This window comes from Squalius cephalus (genome assembly GCF_949319135.1).
Source record: "Squalius cephalus genome assembly, chromosome: 10".
Taxonomy (NCBI): domain Eukaryota; kingdom Metazoa; phylum Chordata; class Actinopteri; order Cypriniformes; family Leuciscidae; genus Squalius; species Squalius cephalus.
In genome coordinates, this window is record NC_137131.1 from 23,083,001 (window position 1) to 23,108,586 (window position 25,586).

The window sequence follows — 25,586 nt, forward strand, 5'->3', positions numbered from 1 at the left end:
TAATACTTTTCACTGTCTCTGTGTTTGAAAACCCACTTTATAAGTCAATGAAACTAAAAGATCCAATTATAAGCTACAAAGCTCGATATATATATAGACTACATTGAGTAGTTCTTAATTCATAAACCCAGAAAGTTTGATGTTCGTGGCCAGAAGATAAAACTTTCTTGGAGTTTGTAAATACCCCTTCTTAACTGTGATGATCTTACATTTATTCGCTGGATGAATAACTGATGATCAGACCAGTTACAGAACAAGGTAATCTCGATAATTATAAAATAAATGTACATGCGACTTATGAATTATGACCATGAGTTATGATTATTAATATTTCCAAAATTCCCTATATGCTTGAGCTAATTCGCATTTACCCCAGAGTCATTTATGCTACAGTCTCATCAGGTGTGAACTACTAAATATGCATGATCGTTTACGCCCCATCCGCATATTGCCTTTCCAAACTAAAAGTGTTTTGCAAAACTTAAATCAATGTATCGTTTTATGTGAATGATTAGGCAGGATGATTTTCACATCATTTTGAAGAAAAAACTCTAGGCGACGACATCCATTAGTCAAAAGTCTTGTGGACACATATTTAGTATGTGTTTTGTGGCCTTATTTCAGAAAATTTCATTTTTAGTTTTTTCAATAACCATGCATAAACATTATTCTCTCAAAAATGAAAACATGTACATACATGTGGCTCACATATCATGGTAGTCCTGTTTGTGCTAAATGGAGTGTAATTTTTTTTTGCCATTGATATGTTTATAAGCAACTGAAAAAAGCACAAATGTCAGGGCGTGTCAGAACATCTCAAGGACCCCAAAAACACCCCAGACCCCAGAGGGTTAAGGACCTCTGAATGACCTCAGGGTGTAAAATCTTTTCAAACCACAGAACTGAGATTTTACCTATAACTATACATAAAATCATTCAAGAACAATTTTCAATGGACTTATAATCAAACATCATGCAACTACATCATTCTATGTTGTTTCTACAATATATGTGTGCATCTAATATACTTAGATGCCATATAATTCATGTAATTGTTATAACTATTAGGTGTGTGAATGAAAGTGTGTCGTGCTTCCTGTCAGCATGATCGTATGTTCTTAATTCAAAAGATGGCTGGAATTAAATCTGTGTAAAATGTTTTGTATTCTGATAATTAGAAATCATGTCTAAACTGTTGCATCTGGTCTCCGCTTAAAACTAGAGAACCGACACCCCCAGGGAACACATGACTTTGAAAACAAAGCAGCAGTCAGAACTCCTTGTGTAGGAGGAACAAACCTCTTTTTGTTTTAAAAAACCTTTAAAAACCAGCGCAGAGCGTTAGTTAAGGGTTCGAAGGGTGGAGCAGAACAAAAATGCAGCGGGAGATGAAGATCTAAATCAGACAAGTAACCATGTAGACGCGCATAGACAAGGAACCCAAATTAAGATCAGAAGAACAGGTTCAACAGCTTTATTCAAGCCATCTTACTAGCCTACTCTCTTCTCAATTTTCTTTTTTTTTCTGAGTTTTCCTTTCTTTTCCGTTGTGAGTCTCGGTTCTAAGTTAAGTTTTGCGGCAAGATTTCGGTCCACGTTTCTTCTGCAAAGCCAGCTTCAACAAAGACTTTCCATCAATCCGCCATCCACACCACGTGAGTGGCCGCCACAGACATCTATACAAGCACGGGGACACCAGCCAACGAACGAACTCGGGAAACCCCCTCTGACGCCGACCAAAGGAATTCTCAAAAGGAACGCAAAACGAGCAAGTAACCTCCAGACTCTTAAACTGAACTGGTGTATTTGATACAGATTTAGTAACCCACCTAAGAAACAAAGGGTGAAATTAATTATTGATGGTTCGTTCAGGTTATGTCTTATAAGTGCATAGAACCTTGAGATTTCATCATCTCACTCTTAAACTCATTCTCTCCAACCTCTCTCTTTCTTTCTTTCTTTCTTTCAGCAACTTGTATGAATGTGTGCGTGTGCGTGTGTTTGTGTTAGATATTAGTTTTATGTGTTAGTATATAATCAATAAAGTATTGTTACTTTAAAACAATACTTTAAAAAGAGAAGTATTACTTGTGTTATGTGCTTACGAATTTATTGTCTTGATCTGCGATCTAAGTTACCTATGCTTTTACCCTTGATTTATTTCTTTACTGTTAGCTGGGGATTATTCTTTCTCGGCCAGGAAGATATTATATTTCCTAGAGTTAATAATTGTTTATGCTTTCTGTTCATTGGATGAACTGATAAAATGATCATACTATTGATTCTGCTACAGTAAATTCTGAATATAATTAAATTATTAATTATTGATCATAATCCGTTATGAATAAGAATTCATTATATTTATACGGGCGTATAAACGTTACATTATTTTGGTGGAGAATGCGGGCAGTTTAACCTAAATTTTAAGCATATTACCAAGTAATTTATCTGTTCATATTGTGCGGATGAAAGATCCGAACCTCTGAGAGTCTGTGTGTGACGTATGGAGAGCGCCCTGTTTGAATACTGCCTGCTGCTCGAGCTGTCTACTCTAGTCTAGTCTGCCTCCCTCCCTATTTTATTTTATTTTAACTGCAGTAAATCAAGTTAAGATATAAAATCTCACACAACAATAAGGTAAGAAATGAGCGCGTCCCTCATTTTCTGAGATACCCATTATAGCTTAAGACGTCTGCGTGTTCCAGAGTCTTTCAAATAGCTATAACGTTATGTGTGTTTGTATCAGTCAGAGAGCTGAATGAAATTAAAACGGCAGTAATTAAAATAACCCTGTAAAGGACGAATGAGCGTGTTCCTCATAAAGTCCTTTATGATTGCCAGTGCGAGTTCCACTGCAAGGACGAATATTCCCCTCATATAGTCTTTATTTTATCAGGATTGTCAGTGCGTGTCCCACTGCAACCCCCGTGATAAACTATAAGCTTATCTGTTTGTGTCTGTTCAATGAATTCTCGTGTAAACACTGCGTGTGTCCGAGTGTAATTGAATAGGATTTATTTAAGACATTGAAACTTAACCAACAGTTAGAAACCCTGTTGTTTTTGTGTGCTCAGATAAAATTGCACAGAGACGATCCGCCGAGATCGCTATTGTTCCATCTATTACAGCGCAAAGCTGTCTTTTAAAGTTAATCACTCTGAAAAAAAAAAAAAACTGAGTGAAGCCCCACATCGTGGAACAGCTACGAGTGGTGTCATTTGTTTGTAGTTTTGGAATGCGCCGACATTTCACGTGGTGTGATCGACTGTGCGTGCTAGGGATCGACCGATATGAATTTTTTAGTGCCGATACCGATTTATTTTTCATCAGCCTTAGCCGCTGACCGATACGGGCTGCCGATTTTCTTGGGCCGATATTTGGAGCCGATACTGCTTTACTGCTGAGACTGAATTAATTAGTTTTAAACGTGTTTGAATTAATGATTCAAATTAGTTTTTTTTTTAATAAATAGACTGGAACATGTTATTCTGTGTAGTTGTCTGATATATGTAATCGTGATCTCCATTTTAAACAAAACAAAAACGATTTTAAACCAAAAAGATTCTCAGTTTATTATGAATTAGGGACTGTTCACGTATAGCGTCTAAAAAAAACGTGTGGAAAGCACGGCCGCGCAGCTTTCTCCTTTCTCCCGTGCCGTTGCTATGCAACCATGAACTGCGATCTCCATGATGACGAGGAAGTAAGGATTAATTTATTTCTAGCCCTTTACGACTACATATATTTATGGAGATGAGAAATAAAAACCCGCCCTGTCCAGCTATGATCAGCTGTTCGGCCGAGCTTTCGATGTTGTCATGGAAAGGTCAGTTGTTTTTTCTCACATGACCTGCGTGCGCTTGCGGCATTCTGAAAAGTTTAAATGTTTTCATCTCACCACGGCATAGGAGTGCCTGGACAAAGGAGTGCCTGGACAAACGAGCGCGCTGCATCACATGCGTGCATAGACAAAGCATGCGTGTCGCAACCGCCTCGCTTCTTTTATGAGCACACGTCCAAATCTCAGCCAGGTGGTCACTGAATAAAACTCCCACAAATATCACGGAACAACGTCGGCATTATTTAATCCTCTGACCAGTGTTCGTAACAGCTGTCGTTTGCATATGGATAGCCTCAAACTTAGCTATTTGCAGCTCCCTAAATACAATGACAAGCAGTTTTATATATAGGCATTTGGCATTTGCGTTTTCCATTTGGACCCACAAACTTGTTTAGCTATAGTTGCACGCACATATAGAGCAATGTGTTTCCACTTTCAAAGTGTATGGCAATATTTCAGTTAAGTCAAACAGTTAAAAGATGCTTTGAAAGTTTAAAACTTGCCGTTGTCTTGAAGAGGCTTCCAGCACTCTGCTAGTGTGGGAGGGGCAGTGCATGGGCTGCATGTGAACTGCAGCGTCTCCAGCAACACAGAGCTGTCCGCGCGCGGACGCCTGTCTGTAAATAATGACGGGAAAAAACTATCGGCGAACGCAGCAGCCGCGTATCGGTCGATCACTAGTGCGTGCATATTCTTTAAACAGTGTTGAAATGTGCCGACATTTCATGTAACATGCATAACTGTTTACAAACTGCAATTCACATGTTTGCCCACTAGCGTTTGTTTTGTCGCCATAGTTACAATCGTGACACGGAAGTCTTAACCAACGCTTCCGGGGGAACTCTGACCCCTTGCATGATCAGAGCCACATCAAAGCTCGTCTGGCCACAGTGTAAACAAACCCTTTTGGTGGCTAAGCTAGCTAACCCTTGGCTAAGCTAACCTAGGCAGTTGTTTACAGTGAGGCCTATATTCTAAAGCCCTAAGCATTATTTACGGTTATCAGTATTATTAACATCAGTGGTTAAATACAGTGTCTGTTTGAACAACGTTAAAGTGATTTAACCATTTAAACACCTTGACTTTTACACCTGTTGGTCTTTTCTTCTTTCTTCTTTTACCTTTCTTTACCCATATTTTCCGTGAAAAGGAAAATATCGGTTTTGGAATTATCAATTACTTTACCTACATTTTACGTGAAAAGGAAAATACTGGTTTACAATTATTAATTGTCAAATTCGAATTTGATTTAAAACAAGGAAATTTAATATTGAAATTTTATTTTCCTAAACATAATTTCTAATGATTTTTAGATTTATTTTTAATAATTCTAATTTCATAATTTTCATAATTTCTAAATTTCTCTTTTAGATTTAATCACTTCAGGTGAATAAGTCTTAAACTTTGAAAGTTAAGTAAACTTATTCAACCAACATTTCCCTATTACAAATATTGTTAGACTCATGCTTGCTCATTTATTGTTATTGCGTTGTATCCTCCTTTTCTCCTTTCTATAAGTTGTGGTTATAAACTTAACCATTCTATTTTACTTATTTACCTCTTTATTTCATTTCCCTTTTCTTATTTTGTCCATTATCATTATTACTTTTTCGTTTTATCCTAGCCTGGGAGGACACACCTGAGCCTCAATGGGCTATGTGCACAAGCGTCGCGACGAACTTCCGCTATTGTCAGAAGTTGGCATATCAGTTTCCGGTTTACGACTGTCTTCATCGGCATCCGCTATAAACAAACAAGATGAGTGCTGCTGTTGTACGAAATAAAGAGATATAATGTGCGTGACACATCTAAGTTTCTAAGAGCTGTAGGTGGATCTAACGGCCGTTTCACACATACTCCGTGTGCCGTGTGTGTGTGTGTGTGTGTGTGTGTGTGCGGTGCAGTGAATAACTGATTCACGGCAGTACCACAAACACTTACTATTTTTATTTAAAATCCAGAAGTTACGCTGCAACTTTTATGTAAAAAAAGTTTTGTCAGCATTGCGATTCTCTTTGTACACATATACACTCTTTAATGGACGCATGCACGTTTAAGCACAATTTAAACAACGTGGGGCTATTATTCCATGCATTACTTATTAAGTTGCTCAAGCAAGTGGCCAAATATTTAACTGTAAATTGACAAAAACAGCCGACTCTCATGCCTTTTCTTTTCCATTTAATTTTAATAAAATAAATCTTGCATGTCACAAAGAACTTGTTTTTCCATCTCCACGAACGAGACGAGTGTTGTTCATTATGTCGCCTTGTTGAAGTAAATTGTCGTATGTCATAATTTCGGCTTTTAATGTCATAGCTATGACTTAATGTCATGATTTCTGCTTAGTATGTCAATTTCAACTGCATTATTATGAATATGCAAGTCAAAGTTTTGACTTTTCATCTCATAATTATGGATTAGTATATCATATATCGTCTTTTTATGTCATATTTTTATTGATTTTTTTTATGTGGTGAAAATGGGCTTTCATACTATTTTAAAAATCTATATATTTCAATTAGGGCTGTGCAGCAGTTAATCGCATCCAGAATAAAAGTTTGTGTTTACATAATATATGTGTGTGTACTGTGTATAATTATTTTGTATATAAATACACACATGCATGTTTGCATGCGTTCCCCTGAGAACTTTGCATGCGTTCGCTCGTAATAGAATGCAAAGGTTTTGTGAGCGAAATTGAAGCTCAAATGGCTGTTAGCGACTTGAAGCAGAGTGGCACACAGCAGTGCTCCACCCATGCTAACAGGTTAGAGCTTTCACACTGCACGCGGTTGCAGTCCGTCGATCCGTTCCAGGTGCGGCAAATATACAGCATACAGAAGTGCAGAGATCGTTTCCGCACAGAGTCTATTTTTGCTGTGCTGCAAACGCTGAATTAAAGTGACAGCGCATGTTTCGTGGTCAAAATGAACAAAGATTGACCTGAAAATGTAGTAATTTCACCATGAATGGGTTTAATTAAATAAAATGTAGTAATCTCACCATAAATGCATTTAATTATATAGGCCTACTATTATTTTTCAGTCATCTTTTTACTTTTAGAGGACCGGGGTAAAGCAAGGTAAACTACAATTTACTTCAACAAGGCGACATAATGAACAACATTCGTCTCGTTCGTGGAGATGGAAAAACAAGTTCTTTGTGACATGCAAGATTTATTTTATTAAAATTTAAATGGAAAAGAAAAGGCATGAGAGTCGGCTGTTTTTGTCAATTTACAGTTAAATATTTGGCCACTTGCTTGAGCAACTTAATAAGTAATGCATGGAATAATAGCCCCACGTTGTTTAAATTGTGCTTAAACGTGCATGCGTCCATTAAAGAGTGTATATGTGTACAAAGAGAATCGCAATGCTGACAAAACTTTTTTTACATAAAAGTTGCGGCGTAACTTCTGGATTTTAAATAAAAATAGTAAGTGTTTGTGGTACTGCCGTGAATCAGTTATTCACTGCACCGCACACACACACACACACACACACGCACACGGAGTATGTGTGAAACGGCCGTTAGATCCACCTACAGTTCTTAGAAACTTAGATGTGTCACGCACATTATATCTCTTTATTTCGTACAACAGCAGCACTCATCTTGTTTGTTTATAGCGGATGCCGATGAAGACAGTCGTAAACCGGAAACTGATATGCCAACTTCTGACAATAGCGGAAGTTCGTCGCGACGCTTGTGCACATAGCCTATAGGAGACATTGGTATCTCACTACAAGTTTCAAATAAATCAGAGATAACCCTCTCTTACAAAGTTTTATTTTTTGAATGTTTAGTTGTTTGGCAACTATCAATTCTATACTCGTAGTTCGACAAAGGCTCCAGAGCCATTTGTGGATCCAGTCTCCTTCCCTCCTTTCCTTCTTACATCTTTCCTGTTCTGTTCTGCTTTATCCCATCTCATTCTTCACATTTGTAGGGAACAAACCTGGAAGAACCATCAATCGAGTCTAAAGGAAGAGAAAGATAATCTTTCCAAAGAAAACAATCATTAGGTATTTGATTTGTAATCAAACCATCTCTTGTTCTCCATACTCTCCCTGCATTTGTAAACGCAATTTACAATTTGACATCTTATCCAAGATCAATTAACAGAGACAAGTGTTGAGCAACCGTCGCCTTCAAAGCATCCCAGCTGTAAGCTGTCCAACTGACGGTGTGTGTGGTGTCAATCCTGTCAAAACTCAGAAAAGAGGTATCAGCATTATTATTGTATTATATTTCCTTGTAAACATAAACAATAATATTGTTTACCTTTCTGGAAACAGATTCTCACCGATAGGAAGCATTTACGAGACAAATAATATTTCTCCTAGTTAAGAATTTTCTTTCTTTTTTTATTGAAATTGGTTTTTAACCTCTCTCTCTTTTTCCCTTACTCAGTTGAGTGACCTCACATCACGAGTTGAAACCAGCTTTTCATTGATAGAAAATATTTCTGAAAAAAAAATTTCTCCCATTGAAAAAAAAAACTTTTCCTTTCAATTGAGATTTGTTTTAACCTTTTTCTCTCTCTTTCCCTCACATTAGTTGAGTGACGAAGTGTCCACATCACTAGCCTACCTGTCTACACTGAGACCAACACTTAGACATTACAACACTTCACTATTGGTGTACAGTCACTGAAACGACACTTAGCTGTTCAACCACATATAGGCTTATACCCCACACAGATCTGTGTCAGTCTCTTTACCCCAGCGTGCCAACATGTCGTGGACAACAAACCCCACTGACGTGGATGCCTGGCTCAGAGGCATTACAGACTGCCTCACACCAAAGACAATTGAACTGTTATTATTTTTAATAATAATCATAATTCTGAGAAGATTCCTGACACATGATTCAAGCCAGAACCACAACCAAGTGGAACTAACCAAGATCACCTGTTCCCTAAGCAATGCCTTCACAGCCCAGCTGAAACTAAGCGACAAGCACATCACCCACCTTCAGGAGGAGCTGACTCGTGCCCAGAGCCGCATAGACAAGCTGGAAGTGAAAGTACAGGATGACTTCAAGCATCAGACCACTGAGTTCCTGAGAGAGCTGATGCACACTCAACTCTGCACAGACCAGCTCAAAGTGAAAGCTCAAGACAAACTCGAAGTGCCCGACAAATTGAACCAAGAAACCAAGAAACAAGTTGACAAGTTCCAAGAAGCCCTTGCAGTCACTGAACGTGACAAACAAGAATTAAAGACTGTCCAGAAGCACCTGGTAAACCAACTCCAGTCTGCTGAACATCAGCTAGAGAAAGCTAAAGCTGACATTAAAGATAAGAACTCTGAAATTAATGCTCTGAAAGACCACCTGGAAAGGTGCAGTGCTGACATTGACCATCTGACCCAACAGCGAGATGATGTCAACGGCGAGCTCTACGCGGTCAGAGATGAACTCCAGCACATTTTCCAACAGAAACCAGAGCCAAGAAGGGAGAGACCTCCCTCAGCATCACCCCTGCTGAGCAGAACAGAGTCCTCCATCCAAGAACTGGCATACAGTGAAAGAAGTGAATGGCCACAACCCGAAATGTCACCAGCCTTCACCACAGAACTGTTCACTGCCAACAAACAAAGAGAGCTCATCCAGGCAGACTCCAAAGCTGCACAGTGGATGACCTTTAAAGATCTCAACCAGCTGGTTAAGAATATCACTCAGTTCAACCCGAACTCCACGGAGGGCCCCCGACATCCAGGCCTACATCCGAGATATCAACTTCCACCTAGAGGTGAGACCTCATGTGACTGACAGAGACAGGTTATACCTCCTTAGATCCACATCCAGTCCAGAGGTACGTAAGTTTCCTAGACCGACAACCTGCTCATGTAAAGTCAAACTACCAGCTACTATGTGAGACACTGATTAAGGAATTCACAGGCCCAGAGTCGGAACATGGTGTGTTAATCGCCTTGGAAACCAAACAAGGTCGACAAGAGACTCCCCAAGCCTACTACCACCGTTTTCGAAAAGCCTACTTTGGTGCACATAACAAACCTGAACATGAAGAGGATGTGAACTTCAAAACCCTCTTCCTGAGAAACCTGCATCCCGGATTGAGTTATCATCCTTATGTCATGGCCTGCCCAGAAACAATGACAATTCAACAGCTACGTGACCTGACACGCAAGGCCTACATCAAACAAAAGATGTCCTCAAAGAAAGGTTTGAAAACATCCACAGTTTCAAACTCCTTCAGCCAAGACACAAGCCTTGCACTGGAAGACAACCAGTGGCATCACAACACCACAGTTCTTCGTAAGAAGCACAGAGAACGAGACTCCCATGCCGATGACAGATACCACACCAACCGCATGGAAAAGTCATGGGACCAGCCACACTTCTCAAGTAACCCACAAGAAGGAAACCACTGGAAACCTAACTGGACATCCAAAGGCCATCAACCAATGCATCCAAAAGCACTCCATGTGGGTACTCAACAACGAAACCCACCTTGGCACCACTCAGTTAAGCACAGCACTGAGTATGCCCAAGAACCAGGCAGTTTACCCTCAGAAGACATGGAGCAAGTAATGAGGGAACTGAAAGTTTTCATCGGAAATGAGGTAAACATGGATGACGAACAGGATGGCGATGGAACGAAAGACCACCGATTCATCTGATACACCTTCATAATGAAGATGACAACCACTTGTTCTACAACAACACAGAACAAAGTGGCCTCTCACAGTCAACCACTGACAAACATCCAGAGGTACCAGAAAACACCATCCTGGCTACCCATCACTCATAAAGAAACCACCAAACGAGCTCCAAACTCAAGAACCATGTGTGTGCTACAGCAACAACAGTAAGCACAGAAGGTCAGAAAGTCTGTCACAACCAGAAGGCATCATCGGAGGAATGCAACAACGGAGACCAAGTTTCGCACTACAGCTTCACGCATCCATGCCAAACTACCTCCCAATGTCTGCCAGAGAACTTCCTGCCTTACTGGATTGACCCCCAGCAGATCACAGAAGATCCCTTTTCCAAGGCAAAGAGGCAACAAGCTCATCAAAGCTAAGCCATCAAGCAAAGGGGGGAGCAAAACAGACTGAAACAGATCTGACCATACATACATACATACCAGAGCATGTGAGCGGAGCGGGGAGCGGAGCGGTAATACTTCCTCCTGAGCGGAGAGCGCCTATCTGAAGATTCCGCTCCGCTCGCTCCGTCCGCTCAGCGCCGCTCGCTCAACCCAGAATGCCCTGTTGTGATTTGCTAGTTCGAGAATCTGTGTGTGTGAATTAGCTGAAGCAATAGTGGGTTGGTTATGGAGTTCAAATATTGTTTTAAGGAAGTTGCGAGCCTTATGCATAAATGCACAGTGAAAATAACAGCTAAGAACGAGCAGGGAGAAGAAATTGAAAGGCAGTGTGGAGAGACTGTGAGAGTTAGCAAAGATTCATATTGGAATCTTAAGCGTCACATTGCCAGAAAGCACGAGGATGTGCTACGCAAACATGGTAGTGCAGCAAAAGGTGAGCTATAGCCATACCACTCGAGAATAAATTAATAGATAAATGGGTAAGGCTGTTGTACTGAGCCCCTCTCATGACATACAGACTAAAATATATTGTAATAACATTTCGTTCCCAACCATGAATTAAGAATTCGTTCTCTCATTTAGGGTGGCCACGAATTAAATTCGTTTCCACAAATTCTTAAATCGTTCCCTGGTTTAGTAAATCGTGGCCATGTTGAACAAATTCGTAGGCTACTCTCGTTTTATTAAAACAAGAAAACAAATTATTACAACGTGGTCACGATTTACTAAACCATGGATCGAAATAGTATATTGTTAATTTTGTACGATTTAAATAAAATGAGGAAATTAATTATTAAAACATGCTGACGTCAAGTTGGAACGAATTGTTAATTCGTTATGCAATCATCATATCAGTGCAACTAAAAATAACCTATAGCCAACACACAATATTAATTAGCCTACATAATTGTAGTTGATGTAGCCTATTTTTAGGTTGAAATTAGACAAGTTATTGAACCACTTGTTAAATTTAAAAAATTTTAAAAAAAAACTCACCCGAATAAATAGGAAAAAATGAAGGAATAAAGGATAGGGAAATAGGAATAAATAGAAAAAAAATACTGTACGCTATTATAATGTATGCAAATTTGTTTTTACAGAAAAAACTACCAATCAAAGGGAGATAAAGAATTTTTTCCCTCTCCTGCGTCCCCAGACTCCCCAGGTCTCTGTGTCTAATGCACGCAAGAAAGAATTAGATGACGCATTTTTTAAGATGATCTATGTGGATTATGAACCTCTCACAAAAGGTGAACGTGAGGGTATGCGTAATTTTGTCAGCGTTGCCCAGCCCGGCTATACCACACCGTGCTACAGTACAGTACGTGACACTCTGATGCCGAATGCTCTTAGCGAGATGGAAGGCAGACTTAGAGAGTTGTTGCAGTTAGTAGATGGCTTTGCGCTGACTTTAGACATTTGGACAAATAGAAGAGGACACAGCTTTCTGGGTGTTGTGGCGAGTTTCATTGATGAAATGTTTACCGGTCACACTGTGCTGCTGTCCTGTGAACATCTTAAAGGACACCACACCGCTGAGAATATTTTTCATAAATATGAAAGCATCTTGCAACACTGGAATTTACAACGGCGAGTTGTCAGGGTGGTGACTGACAGCGCAAGTAACATGGTAAAGGCTTTCGACCTCCCAGGGTTTGATGAAAGTTCAACTGAAGAGGAGGGCGAGGAAGAGGTCCTTGAGGAAGATGGCAGTGGCACAGAGGAAGGTCCACTTTCACCATTCCAGCCAGATTTTGCGCAGATCATAGAAAACATGAGCGCCACATACATCACTGAATCTAATCTGCATATGCGATGCCCCATCCATTTACTGCAACTCGCCATAAAGGATGCAATAAACGGTCATGCTGATGTAGACAAAATGATCACACGAACGGCAAAACTTGTAAAGAGTATTAGAAAAAGCACCTTAAACACTGAGGAGGCTGATAAACTAGGTGTGCGTCCCACCCCAGCATGTGTCACCAGGTGGAGCAGTCAGCTGCGCATGATCGAATCAGTACTGAAAATGTTCGAAAGGGACCCGCAATTCCAAAACAAGCTGAAAATTCCCGAGCACAGTAAGCTGACCATGAATGACGTACTTCATCTCCGAGCCCTGACTGAGGTGCTATTGCCTCTGGCAGAGCTTACAACTGCTATGCAAAAAGAGCTCGGAAACCTTGGGATGATTCTTCCAGCTGTAATGGAAATCAAACAGCTTTTGTCCAGTGTCCCTGACAAGCGCTCCGTCAACATTCGTGCATTTGTGGAGACACTGTCAGATAATGTCTCTACTCGTTTTAACAGATTTTACTCTGACAAGCACCTTGTGTTGGCGGCTGTGTTGGATCCACGTTTTAAAACTGAATGGATCATTAGAGATGGTACAGTGAGCAATCAACTCGTAGAGATTCGTGAAATGTTGGTAAAAGAGGCAGAATGCAGTGGTGTGGAGACTGCGGTGGACACAGTGACTGAGGCTAGAAGCGCTCCCAAGAAGGCCCGCATTTTCGGCTCATATGAGAGCAACTCGAGTGTAGCTGACAGTGCCAGAGGTGAGATGGAGGAGTACCTGGGCTCAATGAGAAAAGGTCCAAATGAAGACGTCCTAGGATTTTGGAAAACCAATGCTGGATCACTCCCTCGACTAGCCAGGGTCGCCCGCAAAATCTTCAGCATCCCCAGTGGTTCTGCCAGTGCTGAGCGCGTGTTTTCCGCCGCTGGATTACTGTCCCGGGCACACCGCATGAGCCTGAAACCTAATACTTTGTCCAAGCTAATGTTTCTAAAAGTAAATTCTAAAGTGATGTAAAGATTGAGACGTTTTTAAATAGACCGCAGTTACCCGAAGTTTTGGTCTATTTAAACTTTAGAACGCGCGTTTCTTTTACTAATGCCAGTAAATCATCCAGGTGTGCTTTGATAAGATGTTGTTAAGTGCATTTCACCTGTGTGTGCTTTTATGAGCATGATAGTCCAGATGTGTTTTGTGAAGTTCTACATGCATTTCATCTTGTTTGTGTGTGTGTGTGTTTGTGCACGCGCGCGCGCGTTTTAATATGCCTGTTTTGCAACTGCATATATGTTCACGGAAATAAAATAATGAAAATCAAATCTACCTTTTCAGTTTTTGCTTGTAATAGGCAAGTTTGCCAAAGGGCTAGACATGTTTTTTTAATTAAGTTAATTTAATGCATTTAAATGAATAAAAAGAACAGACTTTTATTCAGAATCACCCCGAAATAACTTCTATTTACAATCCTAGCTACTGTAATTTATACATTTATTCCAGATATTCATTACAAAGTACAAACAGAAAGCAAGTAGCCTACAGAGACATTTTATGTCTGAGCGGGATCTGAGCGGGATTTGTTTTACCGGTGAGCGTGAGCGATCCAGCAGTGGAGCGTTCGCTTGGGACGCGAGCGACTGAGTGGAGCGCACGCGCATAGAGCGGAATATTGAGCTGAGCGTCACACCGCTCCGCTTCGCTCACATGCTCTGATACATACATACATACATGCATACATGCACTACACAACACCCCTAACATACTCACTAACATATAGAAGTGAACCACCTCTACCGTGCAAAACATGCAACAAACATGTTTTCCCCCACAGGTAGAAACTAACTTCAGAAACTAGCTTAACAACGTAGCTACACTTACCATAGGAAACATGGTAACTATCCATCCAACAAGTACACCTGAGAACACCTCTCATTACAGCGTGATACCTGACACCTTAGCTGCGCAACAGTAGTTATAAGTCATATCAGGAACACTCAACTGCTTTGTTTTGTTTTACCTCTTCCTTCCTTTCCTTCTTTTATTAGGTAAAATGCCTGTCCACCCCATAAGGGTCAAGGTCACAATAATAGGATTGACACACCACGCCTAATATTTGTAAGTCACCTTAAAACGAATGTGAGCCAGAGAACTCCCTGCATCATTCATATCACAAATTAAAAGGTAAATTGGTCTAAACCTAAAACAATTTAGAAGAGAATAAAACAAACAAATCAAATTTAGTCACAAAGTTGACCGATCACCGTCCCAAAACAAACTATGATAACGGTCCTAAAATTGAACTAAACTTTATTCAACGTGATTAACTATATTGAGAGTGAACCTGTTTATGCCTAGATAATCTAATGCCCTGCACCAGTAAAGTGACCAGTCATGGAGGTGTTGTCTTGTTGTTTGCTGTGTGTGTTTGCTTCCTCTACCCGTTTCTCCAGCGTTCACCGATGTCTTCTTCTCAACACATCGTCGAACGAAAGGGGGATATGTAACAACTGCGAGGATGAACCAAACACAAACTAATCTTCTTCCAGAAGATTAATTCAACCTTTCCGCTTCTCGCCGAATGAGGGGGGAAGATTGGTTCAGAACGTCTCATGATCATCATCAATCTTGCCATCGGGTCAAACGCCACCAGTCTGGCTATTTAAAAGAGCCCTAACGCCCTATTTAAAAGAGCACTAACGAAATCGGTCAATGCTAGCTTTGTTGCCGAACACTGATTGGTTAAGAGAATGACAGAGACCAAGGTCCCACGAGAGAGATACAAAACAGACCATCTTCTTCTTAAGGACCTCTGAATGACCTCAGGGTGTAAAATCTTTTCAAACCACAGAACTGAGATTTTACCTATAACTATACATAAAATCATTCAAGAACAATTTTCAATGGACTTATAATCAAACATCATGCAACTACATCATTCTATGTTGTTTCTACAATATATGTGTGCATCTAATATACTTAGATGCCATATAATTAATGTAATTGTTATAACTATTAGGTGTGTGAATGAAAGCGTGTCGTGCTTCCTGTCAGCATGATCGTATGTTCTTAATTCAAAAGATGGCTGGAATTAAATCTGTGTAAAATGTTTCGTATTCTGATAATTAGAAATCATGTCTAAACTGTTGCATCTGGTCTCCGCTTAAAACTAGAGAACCGACACCCCCAGGGAACACATGACTTTGAAAACAAAGCAGCAGTCAGAACTCCCCTTGTGTAGGAGGAACAAACCTCTTTTTGTTTTAAAAAACCTTTAAAAACCAGCGCAGAGCATTAGTTAAGGGTTCGAAGGGTGGAGCAGAACAAAAATGCTGCGGGAGATGAAGATCTAAATCAGACCAGTAACCATGTAGACGCGCATAGACAAGGAACCCAAATTAAGATCAGAAGAACGGGTTCAACAGCTTTATTCAAGCCATCTTACTAGCCTACTCTCTTCTCAATTTTCTTTTTTTTTTTCAAAGTTTTCCTTTCTTTTCCGTTGTGAGTCTCGGTTCTAAGTTAAGTTTTGCGGCAAGATTTCGGTCCACGTTTCTTCTGCAAAGCCAGCTTCAACAAAGACTTTCCATCAATCCGCCATCCACACCACGTGAGTGGCCGCCACAGACATCCGCAAGCACGGGGACACCAGCCAACGAACGAACTCGGGAAACCCCCTCTGACGCCGACCAAAGGAATGCTCAAAAGGAACGCAAAACGAGCAAGTAACCTCCAGACTCTTAAACTGAACTGGTGTATTTGATACAGATTTAGTAACCCACCTAAGAAACAAAGGGTGAAATTAATTATTGATGGTTCGTTCAGGTTATGTCTTATAAGTGCATAGAATCTTGAGATTTCATCATCTCACTCTTAAACTCATTCTTTCCAACCTCTTTCTTTCTTTCTTTCTTTCAGCAACTTGTATGAATGTGTGTGTATGCGTGTGCGTGTGTTTGTGTTAGATATTAGTTTTATGTGTTAGTATATAATCAAAGTATTGTTTGTGTTTGAAAAGAGAAGTATTACTTGTGTTATGTGCTTACGAATTTATTGTCTTGAACTGCGATCTAAGTTACCTATGCTTTTACCCTTGATTTATTACTGTTAGCTGGGGATTATTCTTTCTCGGCCAGGAAGATATTATATTTCCTAGAGTTAATAATTGTTTATGCTTTCTGTTCATTGGATGAACTGATAAAATGATCATACTATTGATTCTGCTACAGTAAATTTTGAAAATAATTAAATAATTAATTATTGATCATAATCCGTTATGAATAATAATTAATTATATTTATACGGGCGTATAAACGCTACAATGAGCTGCTGAAGCTTGGTGGTCATAAACTTTATGACCTGGCATGAGATTTACGGGTTACGGGATGCGATTCCACTGGGAGAAACATTCTTCAAAAATACATTTCAGAGCCAAACACTAGAAGATCATAACTATATGATCAAAACAAAACTAATCAAACATGCATGCATACAGGAAGGTCAGATACAAGTCTGAGTTACATACAAAGGACATTTGTGTGTGTGTGTGTGTGTGGTGACTTATCAGTCTCCTGGGGGTTGTAAAGTGTTATCCTATAGCAAAGGGGGTCAGGTTACAAGACCATGATTCTATTTGAGAACATTAATTAGGAGAAACACTTCCAAGTTACAAATCAGAAAATCATAACTATCGCATAAAAGGGCTAACCAAACATGCAGGCCTTAATACATCATCTTAGAATCTGAATCACTTGTATCCTGAATTAAATGCAAGGTAAGTTTTTGTGTGTGTTTGGAATGTCTATGTGTGATTGGAATGTTACATAGAAAATCCATTATCTCTCTGGCTGAGAGATAGAGCAGGGGGGGGTTGCATTGCAAAGTCGTTTGTAGCTTGCGAAGCTGAGAAGATGCGGTGTCGTGGTGTTCTGGCAATCCTCCAAGGTGCAATAAAGTGTCGCGAAAGACCATTTGTTGCAGACTAGCTGGAGCCTAAGCATGATTTGTATTTGGGAGTTCAGAGGCCAGAGCTTGGATTTTAAGAATGAATGTGCATTTGTGTTTAGATTCAACGAGCCATGATTCATTAATTCAGAACCAATGAATGAATGATCTGCTCATATGCTACACATATTTGACAATGTATTACCTACACAAAAACAAGTAAATTAACTAATGGCCAAGACCACAGACCTCACTCTCGCTCGCTCGCACTCACAGGCACTCTTTCTCTCTCTCGCCCTCACCCATGCTGTGTTCACACCAAACGCGAATAGAGCGTCTGGCACGAGTGACTTCAATGTTAAGTCAATGTAAAGACGCGTTTACGCCAGTGATGCGCGGGTTGATCCGAAATGAGCGGGTGCCTGCGGTCACCCGCGGTTACCCGCGGTTACGAGTCATCCAAAAATATATTTAATGATATTCGGGTCGCGGTCGGTCGGGTCGTTTGAAATAAAGATGGCAATTAAACCTTTGTAATTTATATAGTACTAGAGAGCATATGAGCGGAGTGGAGCGGTGAGAATCTCCGCTCATCATTGCTCACGGAAATGTTCGCTCCCCCGCTCAAAGCTACATCAGGCTGCCGCTCATCATCGCTCAGCGCTCAACGCAGTTTGCTCCGCGCTCCACTCAAATAAAGGAAAAAAAAAAATCTACATGTATATCACTTTTAGCTTAGACCACAGCCTTACCTCCTAAAGAACTAATGAGCAACAACAACAACATTTTTCAAATAGAAATGTTTTATTTCAGATTACAAATTAGACCTAGGCTATGTAAGAAGGAATATAGCCTACTTACACAAAGTCCTGTAAAATTAAACGAATAAATGGGCCTAATAATATAAATAACAATTATATAAACAAAAAATATAGCCTAGCCTACATAAAAATTTTAAAAGTAAAATTACTATTAGGCCAGAATTTTGATAAGTGAACTTTTGCGCAACGCGCACGATTAAAATGTAAATGGGCGTATATCCATTGTACACACAAACTGCTGTAAAATAAAACGAATAAATGGGCCTAATAATATAAATAAAATTTATATAAACAAAAATATGAAAAAATATACATTAACGTTTTAAAAGTAGGCTAAATTAGCCTAACTATTAGGCCAACATTCTTATAACTGAACTTTTGCGCAGCGCGCAGGATTAAAATTGAAATGGACTTGTATCAATTGTTTGAATATTACGCTATATTTAATTTACACTTTGTTACAGGTTACCGTATTCAATTTGCTAACCTTTTGCCTTCTTCCCAGCGTGTTCACATCACACTGCATGTTTACGAGAGATGTGTCTTTTTAGATTCCAAAATGAATCTTTACTGACTGGAATGATGTCTCCACATTCGTTTTCTTCTACCACATTATAGTTAGTTTTATATTATAGTAGCCTACACCTGTGACTTCTTATTTTCCTTTTTGAAGTAGCCTACTTTTTGAACTCCATTATTGAGCCGAGTTTTGACTGAAAATAGAATCCATCTTGTAGTCATCAACAGTAGACTGAGTCAGGCTTGACTGAGCATGCTTCAGAATCGTGGTGTGCGCGGAGCGAAATTGGAGCAGGAAATAGGGCGACGCTCCGTCTTTTTAAAAATGCCGCTCTGCGCTCTGTCCAAAAATGCGGGTCAGGAAGCGGGTCGGGTACAATATTTTCTACTTTTTTTTTTGCGGTCCGAGTTGCGGGCGGGTTAGTTGAAACCGTCGGTCGGGTGCGGGTTGTTTATACATTGACCCGCGCATCACTGGTTTACGCGCGTCTGGAGGTTTTGCGGCGCGAATGAGGCGTCACGCTCTCTGCGGTTCATAACGGTTTAAATTAACAACAAATATAAGCAAATGTTGAGTGCTGATCAAGAGTTTTGTGCAAGCAATTTAAGGTCGCGACTCTTGTCCCAAATATAGTAGGCTTAATTCAGTGATTGAAACAAATGTTATTAACATTAATTTAAGTTTTACAGTATATAGAACCGACATTGAACGCTCCGAGCGAGCTGTGCTGTGGTAAACATGGAACTTTTCCTTGACATGAAACGGCAAATAATCAAACCAGTGGAAGCCTGCAGACAGTGCATAAAAATGCTGTATCTAACCTACCTTATTCATGCAATATCTATTCAGTCAGTACAGTAGCCTACACTTTAGTAATGTTTCTGTTTAACGTTAAATAAAATGACCTGTCCCTGATCCTCAGGCAGCGCGCCCACACGCAAAGCAGACAGTCTGTGTTACCGTGGGCGTGTTTTTCCACATTAGAATATTAATTTTCACCTTCGATATTCTGTTTTTTAAAACTATTCGAATATATATTCGAATTTAGAATATTCGTTGACAGCCCTAGTATTGTATAGGGTCGGTATTGAAAAGTCCATTTTTAATTTTACTTAAAATGCGATATCCGCCGTGTTATTCTTTCCAAACCGCGCGACAAACACGGAATTTTACTCAAATTAATCAAAATGGATTCATCGCGTTTTGGAACCAAACTCTTCAAATATAATATTCAGAAGTAAACCGTGTAGCTGACAGAGTGTTTATGTCAGAATGTTTATTTTTAAACCACAACCTTCTTGGGGATTCTTTGACCGATACAACCCTCTAATGTCAGAATGTTTATTTTTAAACCACAACCTTCTAAGTGCTTCTTTTAAGTCAAGTCAAGTCATCTTCATTTATATAGCGCTTTTAACAATGTAGATTGTTTCAAAGCAGCTTTACAGAGATAAACGCATCATTTAAGGCAGGGTTCCCCAATCTCGGTCCTGGAGGGCCGCTGTCCTGCAGAGTTTAGCTCCAACCAGCTCCAACACACCTGTTTGAAAGTTTCTAGTATGCCTAGTGAGACCCTGATTAGCTGGTTCAGGTGTGTTTAATTGGGGTTGGAGCTAAACTCTGCAGGACACCGGCCCTCCAGGACCGAGATTGGTGAACCCTGATTTAAGGTAACAGAGATTGTTTTGGCTTTATAGCGATTCTTTAATAAAGTTATTTTCCAGCTAAAATTAGTTTTGATTGATTCGCTTCCGTCGCAACTATCATTTGTTATTAAATCAGGGGCCGCTAAGACGACACCATTCTCTCTACACAGACTTTAAACGCGAACCTGTGATAAACGCTGATGGCGTTCACATGCGCATTAAGAATTGGTTCTATAGTTATGTGCGTTTGAGTTAGTGCTGCACGATTAATCATATCGCAGCATCTGTTAATTTTTGGCATCATTTGGCTAGTGTTACATGATCCCGCTCTTATTCATGCAAATGCTTTTAAACCATTCATGCGCGATAAGACAAAAAAGAGCGCGCTGCCTGTGAATGTCCTGACTGTGACACACAGAAAGACTCGTGCTAATATCGTGCGTGCGCACAAAACAGCATGCCAGAATACAGTTCTGTTTCGAGCTTGAACGAACAATAACACACACAATTATGCCAAAATGTCTTTTTGTCGAGTATCTTCATAACATAAGAGTAGTCTTATGATGAACGTGAAGAGTTGTGACTCGTGAGAGAATGAGGCACGTGTGAGATCCGCATCTCTGACAGCAGCGGCTGGTCTTAAAGGGACAGTACACAGTAGCCACTAATTATATCTGTCGCTAAAGTTAATCAAAGAACAAAGGGAACAGAGAAAAACACTCATTGCTCTTGACTAAAGAACTTTTTTCTTTAAGCAGATTATCACTAATCTGTGTGTGCATTTATTTTCCTTGAGAACCAAGCAAGTTGACTCATGAAACCATTTGTTTATTATATCGCATATCGCAATCACAATATTGACCTCAATTATCGCAATATGACATTTTGCCAAAATCGTGCAGCCCTAGTTTGAGTATATGTGCGCAGGTTTGTAATTCCCTACAAACCAAGCCTAAACCAAGTACTGGTCTTTCCTTATAAAATTTTGATACAGAATTTTATTTTTTTGTCACTTCGAGGTAGGTACGCGAAACGAATTTTCTCGACAACGCTTTATCTGTAGAGTGGTAAAGGGATCCTCCATAGGAAGAGACTAGTTGGCACTTCAGCACTGCGTTGTCATCGGGTCCGGGCGAAGGTCCTTCATCAGATCTGGATACGGCCTGGATCCGGCAGGCTGCGGGAAAACCTCGGGATAAATCATACAAATCATCATAAGAAGATGCCATTCTTCTTATGATGTAACGAGTACATCAGGATTTATGGGAAGTGTTCCCGGTTTCCGGCTGACCTAATCTGTGCAGCCTAACATTGAATTATAGAAATCTATAATGTATTATGTGAATGCTAGGTCAAAGAGATAAGTCTTTAATCTAGCTTTGAACTGACAGAGTGTGTCTGCTTCCTGGACAATGGTAGGAAGACTGTTCCAAAGTTTTGGTGCTAAATAGGAAAAGGATCTACCGCCAGCAGTCGATTTTGATATTCTAGGTATTATTAACTGGCCGGAATTTTGAGATCGCAATAGACATGAAGGACTATAATGCGTTAAGAGCTCGCTCAAGTACTGCAGAGCTAAACCATTCAGTGCTTTATAAGTTAATCAGCAATATTTTAAAATTCATGCGATGTTTAATAGGGAGCCAATGCAGTGTTGACAGAACGGGGCTAATATGGTCATACTTCCTGGTTCTGGTAACCGATATATTTTACCGATATATTTACCGATATCTTTTGCATTTCTTATCCAAACAATGTCAAACTTGGCACTGCACTTACTCGTGCCCGTAGCGAGACACCTGTTAAGTTTGAAATCCATCGGACTATACACACACACACACACACACACACACACACACACACACACAGCACGATTTGTCAGTATGAGAGATTTTTTGGGGGTTGTCGGTCATGCTAGTTTTTCATTCTGCTAAACCAATAAGACATCTTAAGTGAGGTTGGGAATCGAAAATCAATTCCAACTCTGGAATTGGATACTTTAAGGTCAGGAGTCAAATACTTTTAATAGAATTTTGTTCTTTTTTTTCTTTTTCTTCGATTCCGCTTATTGATTCCTGTTTGAACATTTTAATGTGATTTCAAACCATTTTGAAGAGGCGTACTGTTTTCTTTCTGCACACATCCAAAGCGCACGCAAAGAGACCCGCCTCTTATATAGAGTGTGATACTGAATTGAGTTCTCCTACTTGTCTTGCGCTTGAATGCACAAATACACACAAAATTGTCAAAATATCCTCGTAAACAGTCGTTTTTGTCTTAAGTGAACGCAAACAGTTGAGAAAGGAAAAAGCATGTGTAACAGTTTATTGGCTCCTTCATGAGGTCTTAAAGTGACAGCACACTAATAAATCTACTGTAGTCTATGTACTAAACATTAATCAAAGAACAAAATAAAAGGAAAATCACTCGCTGATCTTGACTGAACAAGTAACTAACTTTAAGGTTCATTCTATATTTTCTTTAGAAAAATAAATCTATGCGGTTATTTTACATTTGATTACAATGTCTGTCCCTGAACTTTGTTCAGTTGTATTTATTTGTGCTATTACTTGTTTATTTGTTCTTATTTTAGAACAAAAGTGAGTGAAAATTAACTATAGACAGTTTTATGTTGTTGATATCACATACATGTATCCTATATCTGAACAAAATCTACTTGTGTATTTTGGAATTCAAACTGCAAAAAATGAAATGCTGCCTGTATGAACAGGCCATAGTTTGTAGCATTTTTTAAATATTTCATTGTGTATTGTGGCAATTTAACAAACTTGGCATGTCTGTTGTCCAATGTTAGGTTCACCCAGAAAATGAAGAATGGACGTGTTTTGAACAATCTGCCAGTCTGGACATCAAATCTTTCTTTGGTTTTGAGAGTACAGTAGAGAAGATTGCCATGAAACAGTATGCCAGCAGCATCAAAAAGGTGTAAAGTCACGCCCACCACTGCCTTCTTCAAAATTACATACACATGTTGGTTTTATTTTTTAGTTAGTTTATCGATTTATGAGCATTTCACATGAAGACAACTTCAGAAGTTCTCACAAATCAGTTTTTAGTGACAAATTAGTGAGGACATTTTCAAAAAGTTCATTGCAATATTATGTTTGTCGTAGGTTCATTCAAAGAAGAAAATGTAGCCTTCTATAAAAATCAGTAGTTGCCTTTCTCAAATGTGAACGACATGTTCTTATCTCTCTATAGGGTAAAGAGATTATTGAATACTATCTGAGGGAGCTTGAGGAAGAAGGTGTTACCTATTTACCTCAGTGGAGCCCTTGCCTAACATCACCCACAAAGCCTATGGTGTCAGTTGTTCACCCTGTGTTGCCTATCACTCCCACAATCACCATTGAAGCCCCTCCTGAGAGCATGAATGAGACTCAACTGTGTAAAGAGGGCAGCAGTCCTCCTGGCAGCCTAAACGACACCTTGGTAACCAGTCAGGATGGTTAGTATTTACACTGTTGCCACTCTGGGGACCTTTTGTACTTGATACTAGAACATTGTATTCTTGGCTTCTCTTTTGTACTTTGTCTCTAACAATTCACAAATAAAACACATCTATACAACAAAGGAAACAAGCTTCTGTTTATAAAAAAAAGTGAACATACTTTGCTTAACTCTTTCTTAACTTTTCATATTAGCAAAGTTTTTTTTTAAGGTATAGTGGATGTAAATGGTTTCAATTTGTATTTTTAGATAAACTGGATGCAGACTACATCAAACGTTACCTGGGTGACCTCACACCCCTCCAGGAGAGCTGTCTCATTCGCCTACGCCACTGGTTACAGGAGACACACAAGGGCAAGGTGAAATATATACATATTCAAGTTTTCTGAATTTACAACTAGTAGTAGATTAAAGGGTATCTATAATGCAAAATTCACTTTTACATGGTGTTTGAACATAAATGTGTCGGCTGTGTGTGTACACAATAGGGGTGCACAATAGTCGACATTTATGTGATAAGTCAAGTCGACGTCGATTAGTCACTGATGACTTCATTAATGAACAAATAAGCCTGCACCTCGAGCTGAGATTGAACGCGGGTTGCCTTATGCACAGCAATGGCATATGACACAGCGCTCTCCACAAGGCTTTTGGGCAATTCCACGCAAAAGTCATCATTACCATGAAAAAAATAAAGTTTTTACCAAAAGTTAAAAACCCTTTTTAAGTTGCCCATTTAGGTCTGCAATATACTGTATTAATGTGCTGTATCAGATATTAAGAAAATTGCCTTGTTTTTTCTACCACATATGAGGTGAGCAACAATGCTAAAATAAAAATTTCAACCAACCATATTTCATGCTTTCAAAAGAGGGATCATAGACACCCCTTTTTAAACTTTATTTTAACATAAAGCATTTTGCAGAAAGATGGAGGTATGCCTGAGAAATAAATATACTCATTTTGTCATAACAGCACTGTCTGTTGAATTTATAAGTGCTATAATTAAGAGGTCATGACGCTTCAGTGCTCTGTCACGTCCGTAACGTTTTAAAGATTAAGTTTATATAAAATAACAATTAGGGATGCACCGAAAGGAAAATTCTGGGCCGAAACCGAAAATTCTGGATGCATTTGCCCGAAAACCGAAACCGAAAATGACTTTTTTAAATAAGTATTAATGTCTTATTTTAAATAATTTTTTGTATGATAGTTTTTGTATGATATTGTTATTGGACTTTTAAATTAAATGCAATAATTTGACTGAATCTGAATAAAAAAAAAAAAAACTACAAGCCAATACAATAAAATAACCACACTTTTTAAATGTGATAATAATTAAAATAATAATTAAGTAAATAATAATAATAATAATTATTATTATTATAATTATTGTTATTATTATTAAAGTAACACACAAAATTGGACAGAAAATAGCCTATATTAAAATAATATTAAATACCAAAAATGTTT

The 25,586-nt window shown here is 39.2% G+C and overlaps 1 protein-coding gene across 3 annotated transcripts in view; it reads left to right on the top strand.

Moving 5' to 3' along the window:
- Positions 1-25,586, top strand: part of LOC307165543 (SEC14-like protein 1) — a 291,727-nt gene that overhangs the window by 110,088 nt on the left and 156,053 nt on the right. For all 3 annotated transcript variants that reach the window (XM_079883248.1, XM_079883249.1, XM_079883250.1), the window contains exons 5-7: positions 23,458-23,586; positions 23,865-24,111; positions 24,363-24,472. In XM_079883248.1, the coding sequence (XP_079739374.1) occupies positions 23,458-23,586; positions 23,865-24,111; positions 24,363-24,472 (486 nt within the window). The remainder of the gene's footprint in view (positions 1-23,457; positions 23,587-23,864; positions 24,112-24,362; positions 24,473-25,586) is intronic.